The sequence below is a fragment of the Leguminivora glycinivorella genome, chromosome Z (assembly GCF_023078275.1).
Source record: "Leguminivora glycinivorella isolate SPB_JAAS2020 chromosome Z, LegGlyc_1.1, whole genome shotgun sequence".
NCBI classification, from domain to species: domain Eukaryota; kingdom Metazoa; phylum Arthropoda; class Insecta; order Lepidoptera; family Tortricidae; genus Leguminivora; species Leguminivora glycinivorella.
The window spans coordinates 3,613,092-3,632,138 of NC_062998.1; the positions used below are offsets into that span (position 1 = coordinate 3,613,092).

At 36.7% G+C, this 19,047-nt stretch overlaps 1 protein-coding gene across 1 annotated transcript; it reads right to left on the reverse strand.

The window, feature by feature from the left end:
- Positions 1-625: 625 nt before the first annotated feature.
- Positions 626-18,725, reverse strand: LOC125240613 (surfeit locus protein 4 homolog). Its single transcript, XM_048148572.1, has 6 exons — positions 18,573-18,725; positions 9,920-10,081; positions 8,337-8,438; positions 4,267-4,497; positions 3,101-3,280; positions 626-2,674 (listed from the first exon to the last, which is right to left on the reverse strand). The coding sequence occupies exons 1-6, from the start codon at positions 18,621-18,623 to the stop codon at positions 2,588-2,590; spliced, it is 813 nt and encodes a 270-aa protein (XP_048004529.1). The 5' UTR covers positions 18,624-18,725; the 3' UTR covers positions 626-2,587.
- Between the last annotated feature and the right edge of the window lie 322 nt (positions 18,726-19,047).

Below are 19,047 nucleotides of genomic sequence, written 5' to 3' on the forward strand. Positions count from 1 at the left end.
TGTAATTTCTGCTGCTTCTTTATAGGAACTGTTGTTATTGCTCTGATAAATGATAAAATAGGATCAGCTAAATTAGTCTGCAGACCAATTTACCATAATAAGTTATGATTCAAAGTTTCAAATAAGAAAATACCTTTAAATAATTGTTAAAAATTAATGTTTTCGATAGGTTGATTAATTAACAATGACAGTAAACGCACAAACAATGTTGTGACTAGTAAATTATGTTATTATTTGGTTGTGAATCTCTAGACATTACCATGTATATCTATGTATTAATAATTTATATACTCTCTTAAAGACTAGATTACAAGTAAGCAAATTCTATCAAATGTTTATTATTTTATTTCACTGTTTAGCCCCCATTCTGGATATAGTCACTGAACGGGCGCTAATATGCGTTCAAATCATGTTTTTTTATACATCCAGTTATTTTGATGTATGCGCTAACAATATTATGAATGTGTCTGTTAGAATTTATGCAAATTTTTAAATATTAAAACTCATGTAAATGTTGGAAGTCAGATTTTCATTACAATATTACGAGTATGTTATCTTATAGCTTTATCTAGTAAGTAAAATGTATGAAGCAAGGGTGGCACGAAGGTAAAATAAAAAAGCAATAATTAATGTAATTTTTATTCAGAACAAGTCGAGGATTCCAAATGGATCTTGAAGATTAAATCAAAATAATAAAAAAAATATAAAAATAAATATAATAATTATAGTTTTTAAATTGAAAATATATTTTTTGTTTTAAATCATATATCTTGCATTTAAAATGTAACGTCGTGTGATGCCAGCCCGGTTAACTTATGGCTAATGGAATTATACCCATTTACATTAAAACTGCTTATTTCATAAAGATTACATCTATCAATTTTGCTTATTTTGAACGCCAAGGAAGGTTACTAAACAATACGAGTAATTGTAACGTTTCAAATACAATCTTTACAAAATAAGCAGACTATCTAGCTCTTACAACCTTAAATTTAAACAATTGTTAAGGGTCCACACGATAAGTACAAAATATATATTTACAACGACATCACAACAGGGTACACGGAATGAAACATATTGCTAGATAAGGCTCGACAGTTTATACACGCCGACGCGCCGACTCTCAGACGGGCGCGCCGACTTTTACACGTGCACGCCGACTCACGCCGACGGCGCCATTTGGAAATTCGTGTTCACTACAGTAAGTATTCAAAATAGCACGCTACTGCGGCGCGTCAAATACAAATATTCAAAAATGGCGAGTCTTATCGTTACCTACGTAAAGGGATCCCTCAGTCATTACGCTTATATATAAACAATCCGATTTCAAAATATCACTCGTTTATGGAAAAAAATCAGTTAAAAATCAAAGTATATGGAGCGTGGTTATATGTGCGAATCACATTTAAGGTTATACTACTTTATCACCTACCTATTAGATTGTATGCAGCTATTAAGCACAAAGTTAAACGCGCTTATTGTGTCTGTTTCAAAGAACCTCGAGAAGTAGTCTAATGATATTCTGGGATATCACTCTCGTAGAGTACGACAACACACTTACAGTATTATATAATTTGAAATTTCTCGGGAATATCTTTTCAAAACAGACTTGAGTTACATTAACATAAAACTAAAATAATTTGGAATGAGCAAAGCGTAAGATTCAATTTGAGCGACAAAGAGAAATATCTATTGCTGGTAAAAGCTATATCAATATTGACCGACCAAGACAGTAACCGGCAATTCGCTTAGCTGTTTATGTGTAAGATATTATTCGCAAAAAATGAGACATTCGCACACACCACCACGAAACTATGAAATACTGATCAAAACAAAAAATAAGAAGGCTTCGCCTCTACGTAAGAAGACAAAATGACATGGCTGTTTAACAATAAAGTTGAGACCCAGTAATAATGGGGAGTGCTTGGAAACTGTGGTCATCGTCAACTAAACTGTGCCCACATTATTATTGTCGCCTCATCAACTAATAATAATTACCCGCGCGTCGGCAATTGAAAATAGAATCTTATTCTTAATATTACAGTCGATTATGGAGCCCCGCATGCGCGGGCTAGTCACAAAACTTAGGGAGCGGCCGCGGCCGCATGATGGCCAGTACAATTGAATATGTCTAAGATTAAAACTCGTATAATATTACAGCTTATATTATTCCCAACAATTCCTTTACGATGCAGTCTTGCGTTATACTAGCTATTCTGTTACTTGAAACAGTTCTGAACAAGGTGATGCTTGAACTGACTTGGGCGCCGTAGCCATCTTTTAGACGGCGTCGGCGTTCACACATAAAACATTTCAAAAGGGACCTATAAATAAACATTACGATAGCCGGTAAATATACCGATATCCCTTGGTAAAAAGAAAAGGGTAACCCAAAAAGGTTTTTCAAAAGGGTTTAAAAATTACTAACACAGACATACCATTTAGGATACAGGTTAAATACCGGTCCCTGTACACAAACACACTAGAGTTGTAGAGTCGCTCCTATTTTATAAACTTGTATGTACACATGCAGGCGGCCGCGACGCTCCTCTGTCAACATATCGCACCGTATCGTCCGTCACAGTGCCTACCACTTCTTCTTGTGCTCGTCCATGCTGACGCCGCCCGGGCCCAGGTACACAATCATGAGCAGACCGCCGATCACGGATAGTGTCTGTGGAGAAAATAAAAAAAATACTGATACAAGCAACCACAAAAAAGAGTGGAAGTTACATACTGCTACAAAACATCTACATTGTTCCATTTTCTTTATATTACACTTTTATGCAATAAAAATTTATTACATAGTTATCCGGCATATACTGGAAACTAACATACGAAATGTAATTTCGTCAAGTTGTTCTAAAATGAGAGACTAACTGCAACTTTATGGAAATGGCTATATTCCTGGCTTTGCCTGGATGATGTCGTATTTAACGAAGTCCCTAATGTCCCTATGTATATCGGCACGGCTCCGGGCTCACCGCACGTTGTGGTACAGGTTTGAGTACGGCGAGAATCAACAGCGCAGAGTTCTTGGTACGGTACCCTTTTGGCGTCCAATAACAACAATTAGCACTGAATTGTATAATGGCCCTACCTGGAAGAAGTCGTATTTGAGGAAGTCCCTAAGCGGCTTGAAGTTGGGCACGGCCCACCACGCGTTGTGGTACAGGTTGAGCACGCTCAGCACGAGCACCAGCATCAGCGCGGAGAGCTTGGTGCGGTACCCGATCGTCACGAGCACCATGAGGATGCTGCCTAGGAGGTCTTGCACGATCTGGAAGAGGCCAAATTATCATTAACTCTTTGTTTATAAATATCGATGGACGGCTTTAGATTATGCATCGAAGCAATGAAAGCGTTTTATCACGTTAATCCTTTTCAAAATTAAAAATAAATATATCAGTGAACAGCTCATATCAAAGCGCGACATTTTGAAATTAAAATATGTGTTATATTATAAAGTTAGGTTAGTTAAGTATCCATACTAATATTATAAATGGGAAAGTGTGTGTGTCTGTTTGTTTGTCCGTCTTTCACGGTAAAACGGAACGACGAATTGACGTGATTTTTTAAGTGGAGATAGTTGAAGGGATGGAGAGTGATTTAGGCTACTTTTTGTCTCTTTCTAACGCGAGCGAAGCCGCGGGCAAAAGCTAGTATTTTATATAACAATAACACAAGAGAAAATCGTATAACCGAACGCCCAATTCGACTTTAACTTTCTTATAAATTTAATACATTCTGACAATTCAAAACAGGCAACTTACGTAGAGCCTAAAAATACTAACGTAAAAATTTGATTGTAACACTCGCAATCTTAAAATAAAATGATTTCATCAAACGCAACCCATGCTATGAATAAATTAGAATTATCAAAAGCGGGACGAATTAAACCGGCAATGTTGAAACAAATTTGAACGCTATTTAGCTAACTACGTCATCAAGACGCGGCTGACGTCACTCGTCCAACGTCAGAATGAATAATTGCTAAATACGTGGGTTGGCCAACTTAATGAGACTTAATGATGTAAAATTATTCCATTATTGAATCTACCTGCATCGATTTAAGATAAAGAACCAGAACATAAGAGATCACAAGTCTAGATTAAATATTGACATTACATGGCTACTTTCGTGTTTCAATAAAACACAAATGAGGGTCGACTTTCAGCGACCATTTCTAAAAGGCTGTAAGATAAATAGCTGTTAAAGTGCCCCTGTGGCCTACTTGCTGAATAAATGTTTTGAAATTGCACTCACCTGAAGGAATGACACTTCGAATCGCAGCAGCGTGATGAACATGAAAGCCAACAGGACCCTGCCAGCGAGCTGGAGGTACGTCTTGGGCTTGTTCTCGCCCAGGGATGGCACGCCGGCGAACAGGCTCCGGCCTTCCGCTCGGGCCTCCGCGACCACTAGCAACAGGGCTCCGATGAGCGCGAGGTTGCGGAGCAGGAATTGCATGTCCCATAGTATGCTGTACGCTAAAGTCTGGAAGGAAGGTTGCAATTTTAGATATAGCCGGTAGAAAAAGTTGGTCATTAGAAAAATGAGCGAATTATAATATAATGTTCTATAGGACGATAAACATTCCCGCCATTTTATTATTTGCCGACTTTTTCCATATGACGAAAACGGTTTGATATACTAATTAGACTATAAACGTAGTGTACAATACAATTACAATTATATGGCATTATATGAGAGCAACATACAGAGTACTCATAAATCTGACTCGAGATAATCTAAGCAATAAATTTCCGTTACATGTACTAGTTGTTTTGTGAAATAAATATAAATACAGTTATTTATTATATTGTACCTAATTACGAATGCTTAGTGTTAGAATACTAATTATATTATAATTTTATTTCTAATTAAAGTGCTTCCTTTGAAAAAAGAATCTTGAGAATGCCTCATTATCAATCTGTTAATATTATCCATATGGAAATTTATACTTAGTGTCATTAGTCATTAAATATTTATAAGAACGTTGGTGATGGTCGTATGCAGTTCTGAATAAGTATAAATTTATAAACAACAGGCTCGATGGTAAGTTTTATTAACCTCTCGTATGACGTAACGTGTATTTTTTTATTAGATATCAATACCTTACCATTCCAATATATGATAACGTTTTCGGTCCGATATAATTTGACAGTTTTGTAGATTCCTCTAAATGGACCACATTACACCAATACAAACTATCAAAAAATGACAGTGTAAACCTGACTATTTAAACATTTACGAAACACGCCTTTACATCTAAATATATAAAAGAAGAAGCTGACTGACTGACTGACATATCAACGCACAGCCGAAACCGCTGGTCCTAGAGATCTCAAATTTGGCACGTAGGTTCCTTATATAGTGTAGAGGAGCACTAAGAAAGGATTTTCCAAAATTCACCTCCTAAGGGGGTCAAATGGGGGTTCAAAGTTTGTATGGGGAAACAAGATTAGTTTGACTATTTTATTCGAAACTTCACAGGAAGATTCCTTAAGACATATGACTGAATACGTGTTTCAGGTTTTTTGAAAATTTAACCCCTAAAAGGGTGAAAATGGGGGTGATAAAGTCAAAAAATCAATATGGGTATCGTTTTTATGGTTTATCGGGTCGCTGATCACGATAAATACAACGTTTTTAAAATCTAACGAGGCGGAAGTGAAATACCTTCTCCCCTGTTGTGGTGCAATGGGGTTTAAATATCAAAAAAATATATAAAAGAAGATATTGACTGACTGACTGACATATCAACGCACAGCCGAAACCGCTGGTCCTAGAGATGTCAAATTTGGCACGTAGGTTCCTTATATAGTGTAGAGGAGCACTAAGAAAGGATTTTTCAAAATTCGCCTCCTAAGGGGGTTAAATGGGGGTTCAAAGTTTGTATGGGGAAACAATGTTAGTTTCACTGGTTTATTCGAAACTTCACAAGAGGGATCCTAAAAACATATGACTAAAGACGTGTTTCAGGTTTTTTGAAAATTTAACCCCTAAAAGGGTGAAAAGGTGGTGATAAAGTCAAAAAACTAATATGGGTATCATTTTTAGGGTTTATTGGGTCGCTGATCACGATAAATACAACGTTTTTAAAATCTAACGAGGCGGAAGTGAAATACCTTCTCCCCTGTTGTGGTGCAATGGGGTTTAAATATCAAAAAAATATATAAAAGAAAAAACTGACTGACTGACTGACTGACATATCAACGCACAGCCGAAACTGCTGGTCCTAGAGATTTCAAATTTGGCACATATGTTCCTCATATAGTGTAGAGGAGCATTAAGAAAGGATTTTTCAAAATTCCTCTCCTAAGGGGGTGAAATGGGGGTTCAAATTTTGTATGTGGAAACAAGATTAGTTTGATTATTTTATTCGAAACTTCACAGGAAGATTCCCAAAGACAGACTAAATACATGTTTTAGGATTATTGAAAGTTTAATCCCTAAAAGGGTGAAAAGGGGGTGATAAAGTAAAAAAAACAATATGGGTATCGTTTTTATGATTAATCGGGTCGCTGATCACGATAAATACAACGCTTTTAAAATCTAACGAGGCGGAAGTGAAATATCTTCTCCCCTGTTGTAGTGCAATGGGGTTTAAATATCAAAAAATATATAAAAGAAGAAACTGACTGACTGACTAACTGACATATCAACACACAGCCGAAACCGCTGGTCCTAGAGATTTCAAATTTGGCACATAGGTTCCTTATATGGCGTAGAGGAGCACTAAGAAAGGATTTTTCAAAATTCTCCTCTTAAAAGGGTGAAATGGGGGTTCAAAGTTTGTATCGGGAAACAAGTTTAGTTTGACTATTTTATTCGAAACTTCACAGGAGGATTCCTATAGACATGTTTCAGGTTTTTTGAAAATTTGACCCCTAAAGGGGTGCAAGGGGGTAAAGTCAAAAACACAATATGGGTATCGTTTTTATGGTTTATCGGGTCGCTGATCACGATAAATATTTAAAATCGAACGAGGTGGAAAAGAAATTTTCTCCCCTGTTGTTGTGCAATGGGGTTAAAATATCCAAAATAGCCATAAGTATAGGTTTAGTTTTTATCTTTACTTCTGGTTCAAGAGATTTCAAATTGACACGGAAGTTCCTTAGAGGAGCACTAAGAAAGGATTTTTCAAAGTTCACCTCCTAGCATGATAATTTGACAGGGGCAAGGACAGGGACAGGGACAGGGACAGGGTCAGGGACAGGAACGGGATAGGGTTAGGGATAGGGAAGGGATAGGGGTAGGGGTAGGGGGTAGGGGGTAGGGGTAGGGGTAGGGAAGGGGTAGGGGTAGGGATAGGGATAGGGATAGGGATAGGGATGCGGATAGGGATAGGGATAGGGGACGGGGATAGGGATAGGGGAGGGACAGGGGCAGGGACGGGACGGGGACGGGGACAAGGATAGAGATAGGGACGGGGATAAGAATAGGGATTGGGGTCGGAATAATCGGTCGGCAATCGATATCTAGGCAGTGTAAAATGCAGGCGGCTCAGTGGGAAGGGATTAGTAAGTATGCATCGGCGAGTATCCTGCATCTGTAATAACTATTACATTCAATGTGCTGTAAGAAGATCGTTGTTTGCTTGCCTTTTATATGTTTACGTTTGCAATAAGTATAAGCAAAATGGAAAAAATTGTAAGCGATAATGCAAGGAAGTACTTTTTACCCTACCGACCATAGCGTCGAGATACTGGCTATGTGGGTTGTATGAAGTTTCCCCAGTATAAATATTTATATAGGTAAAATACATACATATTCGTACCTACTACCTACGCTATGGTCGCTGTGTAACAATTCTACAATCATTGCAAGAATTTCTTTTAAAACAATAGTAATATGTGTAAGGTACAGTCAGCCAAAAAAGTGGTTTACCACTTTTTGATCAATAGAGTCGAAAAGTGGGAAACCACTTTCATGGCTGACCGTACAGCAAATAGATCAGTTACAACTACCAGTCGAGAATTGCCCCGCTTTACCTTAATCGAAATAATCGCGGACAGATGTACCTACAAAGAAACCTACGGATCCAAATGAAAATCTTATTTTTTGTAAACGTTTCAATAAGAATACTTTTATTACGCGGGCGAAGCCGCGGGTAAAAGCTAGTTTTATATATGAATCTTAGTAAATTGTATACTGCTACTGCTACCCAATGGCGCAGAGACCGAAAATGAGTATTGGCTTCCGACACAAGTGTACGGCGGTTGTCTCGATCCTGTGCGAAGCTCCGCCAGTTATTTGATTATGATCACACAATCTTTAACATCATCGCCACAGCGAATCTGGGCAGTAATAGCTTAAAAAGGCACACCTACCTGAAGTACTACAATGAAGAAGAGCACACCGCAAGCGATGTCCACCTTCAGCCTCCCGAGAACCATCACGCAGCCACCGATCTGACCGAGCAGATTTACAATCTGTAACAAAAATACACTCATTTACACCTTGTGATAATATTTCCACAAAGCAACTGAACCCTTTGATGCCGAATGCAGATATGCCGCATAAAAATAAACGGCAGCGGCGATTTGGGAAAAAAATCGGCGGCGTGGGCACGTATTCACCGTCAACAAGCTTATTGTTAAAAAATAACTATTATTTTTCTAAATTGTCGGTGGTTTTTGAGTACGATTTCAATGAAATGAGACGTGTATTTCTATTATGTTTGCCTAACCAATTCATTAATGATCTCGTGAACAACTTGGGGAATGGATATAAATTATATAGCTATTGTTAGGCGATCATTTATTTAATCTACTGGAAGTCTGGAACGTATTAAATCTATTCAAATTAAATTACAAAAAGACGCCCGCATAAATCAATTATTGATCAAAGGGCCCAAAGGTCCTTTACATCTCTAAACCTATTATTTTTTGGTTTTCGTGAAAATAAAATTAAATACGATTCCGCTTAAATGAACAATAATACCGTAAAAATGTATGATGGTTAATTGAAACCTGATCGTATTTATTCTTATTTTATTTTATAATTGGAATTATTGAATAATTAAGTAAGTACCTATTGTTTGTATTTGTGACGGTCATTGTTTTTATGTCATTTGGGTTAGTTCTTTGGTAATTGTGGTGCAGTTGTGGTACGGATCGTTATTACTTAATTAATGCTGACCGTATTATTCAGTGTATTTCCTCGCTGCAGAATCTTGGTGAAAATAGTGAATTAATGATTCCTATCTGTAATTAATGTCACGACTTCCATTTGTATTATTACTTTAAAAAGTGCTTATCCAAACACAAATTCAATGCAAGTTTTAGCTAATAGCGTCTTCAATTATTTTTCTAACTACTTTTACGTATACCAACATCGTGAACATAGGCTAAAGACTTATCCCCTTATTCATAAAGTACTATAAAGTTATCAGGGCGATAAAGTTCGTTTCTATCACACCAATACGTCGGAAAGGGACAAACGAACTTTATCGGCTTGATAACTTTGAGTACGTTTATGAATAAGGAGTAAATCTTTGAAAAAATTTACGTTTTCAAATTGTTACAGACAGCCAGAACTAAGTTGCCATTGTTGGCAACGATTTTGAAACGAGTCCCAATAAGCTACACCAAAGTTATTTCAGACGTCAAAATTATTTGTTGTTTGACCCATCAAATTCACAACCAGCTCATTTTGACTCTAGTTTGAACTATGCAGAACTAGGAAGAACTAGTTCTATAGCCTCTATCGTGCGCATCGCGTCTTCGTGACCTTTGTCGCAATGCAAGAAGGTTCTTACTGACCCTTTAGCACAACTTGCCTTGTCGCGCGCGAGTCCATACATCAAGCTGGACTCGACTTCAAGTATGGACTCGCGCGCGACAAGGCAAGTTGTGCTAGAAGGGCTGGTAAGTCGTCGTTTGTCTCCGATACTACTACAACTGAGACTCACCACAAACATGGTGGCGAGGAACTTGCCGCAGCCCCACGACATGTCCATGTAGTCTCGCTGCTCCGACCACTGGAACCACATGCGGAGCCCGTCCTCCAGGAACGTGCTGATGAGGCACAGCCGTGCCACTGTGGGCAGGATATTTTTGCCTTTGCGTATCACCTGGACAACAAAAAAAAACTATATAGTATCGGCTGCTGTTGACTCATGAAAGCTGACACTTTTATTGTGTGAGTGACACCTGCAGTCGTATGCAGTCGTAACTGTCAAGAGCTCAAGAGACACTAATTTATTGGAGAATCTGTCAGACACATAGATATTTTTCATTCACTCATTAGTTCCCTTCGTGCCAACTCTTGTGAATCGACTTCAATTGTGTACTTAGAAATAATGTAGGTATTGTGTAAGTCATAATCATATTAAGATAAAGTCAGTACTCGTCAGTGTCCCAATAGATGCCACTTTCAATGTTAAGTATCAGTAAATATGACAGAAGGGTCTCATCGAGTAGTATTGGTTATTGGGCATTAGCGTGTCGAGCACTGGTACGTTTACCTTACAGGAATATAATCACAAACAACGGTTAAAAATGTTAAAATATTCACGAAAGTACAACAAACTATGTTTCATGTTAGTAAATAAATGTTCGCCCTCTTTTTACAATTTTGTCATACCTACCTAGAACAATGTAACTTAGACTAACTGCTAAAATACATGAAGAACCAGAACACTTTAGAACGAAACTGACCCAACTCAATAACGGTTTGGCTTAGCTTTAGGTCGGTTTCGCTCTAAAGGTACGACCTGCGTGACCTGCGTTTACTTCCGATGATAGATCGCTCTTGTATGATTAAGATAACGTGTTTGAAACATGAAATTTAATTTCTGTAAATAAGCTACATTATTGCTTACTTTGGTGTTTAGTATGGCGTGCTAATAGCATTATAAATTTACTTAGACCTGAATTTATAAAGTTTATAAACCCAAAAAAGTATACAATATTAAATTCGAAAAAAGCCTTGAAATGTGCTTGAAATACAGTCTTACGCCATGTAAAAAATGCAATCAACCAATAAAATGGTAAATTTCAGCATGTGTCAACATAGCATTGTGTACCTAATAATGACCTTGACAAGCCATTAGGAAACTTGAGGCAACATCATGACTATTAACAAACGACACAAGAAATTACACGTGTAATGACAATTAAGTAATACCGATAAAAAAATACTGTCACACAAGCATGATACGCGATATTTATCTTATCTTTAGGTAATAAAGAAATAAATATTTAAATGTTACCAGTTTTATATTATAATCAAGGTTATACGATAAAGTGTGATATGGGTGACCCAATCATTGACTGGTGCCAAATACGCAATTTCTAAAGTCTAGACTAAATTTGATTTGTAGCACAATCGCCTACTGGCCTCGCAGAAAAACGGCAAAGAAGCATGAATGGTCTATTTTTATAATATTACTCTTCATATACGGTACTATCTTCACTTTCTATCGGGTCAGTATAAAAAACCAACCAATGACTACTACCAACTAGATTATGGTTTTTTGTCCCGAAGTCCGAGTGTACGGTTTTTATACCGGCGGCGGCGGCAAAAAATACGCCGATAAAGCATGAACCAGCACTAACTGGGTTAATTCGAAATAAAAACAACAATGCTTAATAATTATTGTAATGACACTGACGACCTTAAATATGTACGAATGTGTTCGTGTAGATGCTATGTATGAGGAAAAGTTTAATAGATACGTAGATAGATAGATTATTCTGAAGCTACTGAAAAACTAGACCTCATTGAGAGGAGAGCTGTTTCCTAGAGGGATTGGGATTGAGAGGAGAACTTTAAAACGAACAGTATAGTGCATAGTCAACCTGTTTTCTTATCATTCAAAGGGTTTATGTCGTGCAATATTACATACAGTCACCACCAGATATATCGAAGCAGCCGAGATACTCACAAATATATGAATACGCCATGAGCCCCCGTTGTCACGGCATTAGGGCGCGTGTTTAGATATTTGTGAACGTCTCAGCCGCTCCGATATGTCTGATTGCGAAAGATCGAAATGAACACATCTGAGCCATTTACTCTACAATCGGTTGAGTACCCTTGACCTTTGGCCGAGTCAATTACCTAGACGCCGTTTGTGATTCCATTACGCGGTTATGTCATATATCCTGTATTAACCCTTTATAAAGACTGGGCGATACAACCGGCCGTTTAAAAAAACGTAAAGAGAAAAAGTAAAAAAGTGGCAATATCTCAAAAACCAAGACATTTTCATTAAGGTCAAATTCGCTTAATGATAGCTAATAAGATGTCCTATCACCCCTTTTATTTTGACGTTGGTTTTAGGGACACCCGGTATGTATACACGACTTTATTGCTGATATGTTAAGATGTGGATACATATTTAAGGCACTTTGTCCGCATCTATATTTAATACCTTGACTTTTTTATTATTATTATAAATTATTATTATTTATAACAACTGATAGTTGCCTGTATCAACAATTCTTTCTTAAGATGTGTTCTTTAAATTTGTTAAGTAGTTATCTAGTCGGTTCTTAAACTGGTTAACATTCAGTGCTGAGATCACGTCCTCTGGTAGTTTGTTCCATGTTTTGACCACTCTGTTGCTGAGAAAATGTTTGCGAGGGTTGTTTTTAGACAGTTCAGATATTAGTTTGTACTGGTGGCCTCGCAGACGGGTGTTATTATTGCGCTTGTACAGGTCTTGAAACTGGTCTATGTCATAGTGCCCCGTTAAAATCTTGAACGTTTCAATGAGGTCTCCACGCTCTCGGCGTCCTTTTAGCGTTGTAAGCTTCAGCACTTTAAGTCGTTCTTCGTAAGACATTTTTTTTAGTTGTTTGGGTATTTTTGTGAAACTACGTTGCACTTTCTCAAGCATCTCAACATCTTTGGCGAAATAAGGGTTCCAGACTTGGAAAGCGTACTCTAAGATGGGTCTAACATATGTCTTGTATATCTTAAGCATGAGTTCAGGCGTTAGTATCCCAAAGGCTTTTCTAGCGAGGTATATTAAAGATTTAGCTCTTTTGGTGATACTTGTTAGATGTTCTTCCCACTTGAGGTTTTCAGTAATTTTGACTCCCAAGTCTGTTTGCACTTTAACTGGTGTAAGTTTCGTTCCTTCCAGGGTGTAAGCAAGATGTGGATTGCGGTTACCAACTTGTAGCACTGTACATTTTTCAGCATTCAAACTTGGGCTTACTCTTGGCCACAGACTAGCCACAGGCAAAGACGTGGCCTACGATGGAGTGAGCTCGCCCAGAAGATGCCTGTTCACTCTTGATTTGAAGGTTGCCGGGTTATATGAGCTCGGAAATATAGCCGAAATATATATAAATATTGACTGTACACAATGTGATCTATATTAGACTCGGGACTAAATATAAAGTCTGAATAGCCCCGAATATAATCTACTCAATTTTACGAAGGTACCGTATGTTTTTTATTACGATTTTGCTACAAAAAAAATTCATCCCCATTAGATATTAGGTGGTGAAAAATATCAATAATGTAAACACTAAGAATTTCAAACTCTAGGTGATCGCTTAACTACAAACCTGGGTAAATCAATTCTGCTTTAAGTTTGAATATATAAAAAATATAATATGATCTGAAACATAATCAACCTTATAGCAGAATGGATTTAGCCAATTTGAAGTTAAGCGACACATTTATGCCTGTGCTGGTCACTTCAATATACTCATTCGTTCACCCATAAATATTTAGGTAATTTTATACATAAGGTATAGGTAGTTTCAACTCAGTTGAGGCCACGCACACTATAACACTGTCATGTAATGACAACGAGATTTTGAAATTAGTGTTCTTACCGTGTACCGACTGCAGATTCAACAGTGGATTGTAAGAAAGACCAAAAAGTTTCTATTTACTATTTTGTTAAGAATTACGTCTATAGAACAATTTTCAAACCAGAAAATAAAATACTTATCTCGTATGTGATTGATTAATTGTCAGATTATGATTGTAATAAAAATCGTAGAAATCAAAGATAATATGTAATAAATTGCCTTATTTTATCATCGTAGCTGTTAAAATGGTGTTTACCTATTTTTTCATTACTGATTAGCAGACATAGAAGTCGCAGTAGTAATAACATCAATAATTGATAAATAAATAAATCAGGTTGAAGTATATTTAATATACTTCAACCTGATTTATTTATTGCTACGGATTGTCTCTACGAAATGCTGCTACGGGCTACGAAAAGTACAGCGTAGCAGGTGTAGCCGTTTGAGTCCAATGCAATGGTAAAGTAAACATATGGGCCATTTTTTTTAAGAAGTCCACCCTACTTTTTTTAGATTTGGAATTTTTTATGAGGTTTCCACTCGGAATCGCGAGCTCTTTCAATCCTAATACATATAAGAAAAAAGTGTCCCAATGTATTTTTCCCATTTCGTTACTATTTTAACCGCCGCCCCAAATCTCAAGGAAAGTGGTTCTCAATTCTTCTGTATTTTTTTAATGTTTGTTCTACGTAAAAACATGGTGTAGATAGAGAGAGTAGACATTAGCGATTTTCAAAATTACACAAATTTCAAAGTAACATAGGGACATCCTTCCGATATAAAATATATCGATAGCTGAATACTTATTTAGAAGTGAAATTTCATATGAGCTATAAAGTTCACCGGATAATTTAATTTTCCCCTCACTAGCTCGGAAACACGTGTTTTGTCCTTTAATACCAGCGGGTAAAAACGCATTTTATCCACTAGTGGGTAAAGTAATTTGACCTTGAATAAAGTCAAATTAACTGGTTTAAAATTCATAAAAGTAGGTGAATCTAGTAATAAAGATGATTTACCACCTGTGGAACTACTGGAAGCAGTGATAAACGCATTTTTTTGCGTTGTAGTTTCCTCGCTATAGTGAGGGGAAAAGTTTTGTGTTACACTCGGGTGCAAATGTATTTTACTTCTCGTGTTTTAAAAAACTCGCAAGTTCAGGATTCTATTCTCGAACCACTCGCTTCGCTCGTGGTTCAACTATAGAATCCTTTCACTTACTCGTTTTTCAATTCCACACTTAGCGTTAAAATACAACTTTGCCCCCTTGTATAACAAATAACTATTAATAAAATAATATCGTTTGTCCGTAGCAAAATTTTATTCGTGCCACCGCGACTTCCAGCTAGTAATACTGAGTTCACATTTAATAGCGTCATGAGAAAATTAAAGAAACTTGATAAAGAAACGTTTCACAGTATTTTCAGAAAAACCCAAGAAAACGAAGAAAGATATAGGGAAAGAGAACCTATGATATGTTGTTTCGTGTGTGCAATAAAGAGTATTTGTATTGTATTGTAGATGATTTAACCGAAAACCAAAACCTTATAATCAATCCTAACGAATCAGATGAAGATATGCCAAGTGACGGTGGTTTATAAAAGGATTTGTTCATTATGTTTTACTGCTTTTAATACCATTAATGATAAGTATATCAATAAATAATAATGTTTTTCAAAAATATATTAATCGTTTTTTTTACATTCACTCACTCATTTCATTCATTATTTTTTTTGCAATCAGTACTAATCTTCATTTAGGTGTGTGTGTTATCATTCACTTCAACCTCCGTGGAATTACCTATACAGCGGGGCAAATCTCGACTGGGGGGCAAATGTAACTACTCCATTTTTTTCATGTTTTACAATGTTTGCATTATTAAATAGAATGTCCACCGGTTATATATAGTAGGCATGTTCAGTGGATACATGTAGAACTCAACATCATAGTGTAATAATGGATTAGTTACAATTGCCCCCCAGTCGAGATTTGTCCCGCTGTACCTTATACCTATTTATGGGAAAATATTGTTGGGAAAACTTATAGTTTGTAGATTTGTTTTCAATTTACAAATTCTTTGCAAACATGGTATCCATCTGCTGTAGCAATTCACTAACATCTTACAAAGTCTCCTACTATCAGTATGTCTGTATGTTCAGCAAAACTCAAAAACAACGAATGGCTGGTTTTCCCTCTTTTCACGCATCACTTGCGTGATTCTTGTGAAAGGTACAGCTTTTTACAATCATTAGGTATCATTGGGCAGCGCTGGTAGCCTAGCGGTAAGAGCGTGCGACTTTCAATCCGAAGGTCGCAGGTTCAAACAACCGCTCGTACCAATGAGTTTTTCGAAACTTATGTGCAAAATGTCATTAGATATTTGCCAGTCACTTTTCAGTGAAGGAAAACATCGTGAGGAAACCGGACTAATTACAATAAGGCCTAGTTACCCTTTGGGTTGGAAGGTCAAATGGCAGTCGCTTTCGTAAAAACTAGTGCCTCCGCCAAATCTTGGGAGTAGTTGTCAAAACGGACCCCAGGCTCCCATGAGCCGCGGCAAATGCCGGGATAACGCAAGGAGGATGATGAGGTTATCATTGGGCACCAAGATCTATATCAGTGGTGCACACTAGGTCTTTCAAGCAATTTCGGCTCCATTATGCTTGTCAAAGCATAAAGCACTCATCAAATATGAGGATCGGCTAAACATAATTATTTGAACTATTGAAAGGGATAGTGATATCCATGCCAATAATTATAAATAGGAAAGTGCCTGTATCTTTGCGGAGCAATGTATTGATGTGATTTTTTTAAGTGGGGTTAGTTGAATGGATGGAAAGTAACATAGGCTATTTTTTGTCTCTTTCTAAATCCCCACCTCCCTAATGGAGGGGGAGGAAATTTGTATGGACCATTCCACAATTTTCGAATTCAACGCGAGTGGAGCCACGGGCTAAAGCTAGTATGGCATAGAAATGAAAGGGACAACACATTACATGCTTGAATCACAGAATCACTTGTCTCCTTTCCATATGGTAGTACTATTTAATCTGTGCCCATGTACTTACGCTTATCAGATGCTAGGTTGTTATGTTGACATATAATGAAAACCATGCCATTATAACTCTAGCTTGTTATGGTTTTCATTTATAAACATAGCAAATGTGTACATAACTTGTTAGACTGACAGTACTTGTAATGTATAGTTATAGTTACCCAGTATAGTTACTGTCCACTGCACTGTTATGTGTAGCTATTTGCCAATGTTATTAGCATAAAGAGAAAGTTGCTCATGTGGTACCTCAATTTTAGCCCAATTTATGTAGAGTATAAACCACTTTTAACTTAAATTTTGTACTTTTAATATGGTTTAACTAGGTTAAACGGTTGGCTAACATTGCATGTCTGGTTAAAATATTGTTATAATTCCAAATAATTCTCAGCCAATGAAGAAGTTTTACTAGTGCACAGTATTGGAGCTTTACAGTAGGAACGATGGAAGTGGTATTTAGATGGTCTTCATAAGTTATGGATATTGAAATTGTATTGTTCATAGCTGCTCAATTGTTTTTGATAACTGTAGTTACCAGCTGTCCCTTTTTATTTTACATATTAATAGAGGCAGTATACTCAATTAAATGGACTAATATAATATAGGTTCTGTCTGCCTTACTCTAATGAAGTCTAATGAAATAGAAAGTGACATTAAGTAAGTTGTAGGGTGTCTTGAACTCAATATGTGTATCTCCTAGCCAAATTGCGGGGGGGGGGGGGGTATTTTTGACTGATGTTAGTTAAGTTAGTTAATAAATGTTAGTTAGTGAAATTTGTTAATAATAGATTGGTGTTTTAATTGTGTAATGTGTTATTTCATACTTAGCCAACTTAAAGCTTTCTGTTTTAATAAATAGTTTAAATTATAGGTTCATTGAAAGGAAGAAAGAAAGTTTATTAACAGAGTTAGGTTTCTGCATTTCCAGGGGTCTCCGCACTAGGCTGTGCCTGTGTCGCGGGGAACCATTTACATTGTGTTACTGAATTAGTTACAATTTTAAAGAAAACTACTTAAAAGTTAAATTTATACAACTAAGGCTTAAGTTGAAACTAGAGGGTTGAAGCTATGAAATCATGCATTATATGTGCAGATGTTAAAAAAATTGGATCCTAAACAAACACAGACAAGAGTTTCAGATTTCACTGGCCTACAAGTAGTGGCTGATTTTAGTGTTCATTTCAAAGCAATAATGTCAAGGGACAAAGTTATTGGTAATCTAGAGATGGCATATTGATGCATGAATATCAAACTACCTACATTTCGCTTTTACGTAATGGTGAAAGTTATAAATGTTGCATCCTGAACGAGTTTCGCGCGAAAGGACTAACTTTTTAAAGAAGTTTTTCAGCATAAAAAATACATGTTATTTGACTACAGGCTTAACTGTCTAAAACATCATGCTTTGGCTAAGCTGCAGAAGGACATCAATTACATTTAACATTGTAATTTATCAGTTTATACGTCAATCCAATAAGAAGATAAGTAGGTTAAAAGGGGCAAACATCTGTAAGCCCGAATGTAATGTGGACACGGAAGACTGTGTAATTCGCAGATATCTTTTTGGCACACGCAGCAAAACGTGCCGGAACTATTTTTATTATTTACATTCATAAAACCGAGCAACAGGGTGCAAGCCAAGAGAAAAAGTTCGGTGACGTGACAGCACCTATCCAAAGTACGAACTGACTTAGCACCGATTATATTAAAACAGTCAAAAAAATGCTAGTCCTCACCTGATCTGCCACATCTTCCGCAGTAGAGACGTATTCATTTGGAATTTGCATTTTCCTCGGCGTATTCACAACCACAAGACCACATTCACTGAAAAGAAAATTCACTACACTGTCTTTCTCACTGTCGCTGCGAGTGAGTGACGTGTGGATAGTTGGAAGACCCTTCCGGTTCAAGTAACTGACTTTATAACTTTGTTTATGACATCAGTCACAAAGTTGTGAATTGGTATATAGTATCAGCATTTTTAAATCGTTTCTATGAAATTTGTGTTGTAATATATGTAATATGAACTAATTTCAACATCATTAAAGTTTCTCAACTGGGATGTGACGTTAAAAGAATGTAAAAAAAATACGGGCGTTTCGACTCCTCAAAGTAACTTAATGAAAGTGAAATTTTTGCTGCAGAAGAGTAATTAAAAATAATTATGCTCATACGAGAATGTAAATGGTTTCTACAACGAGTCTAAAATAA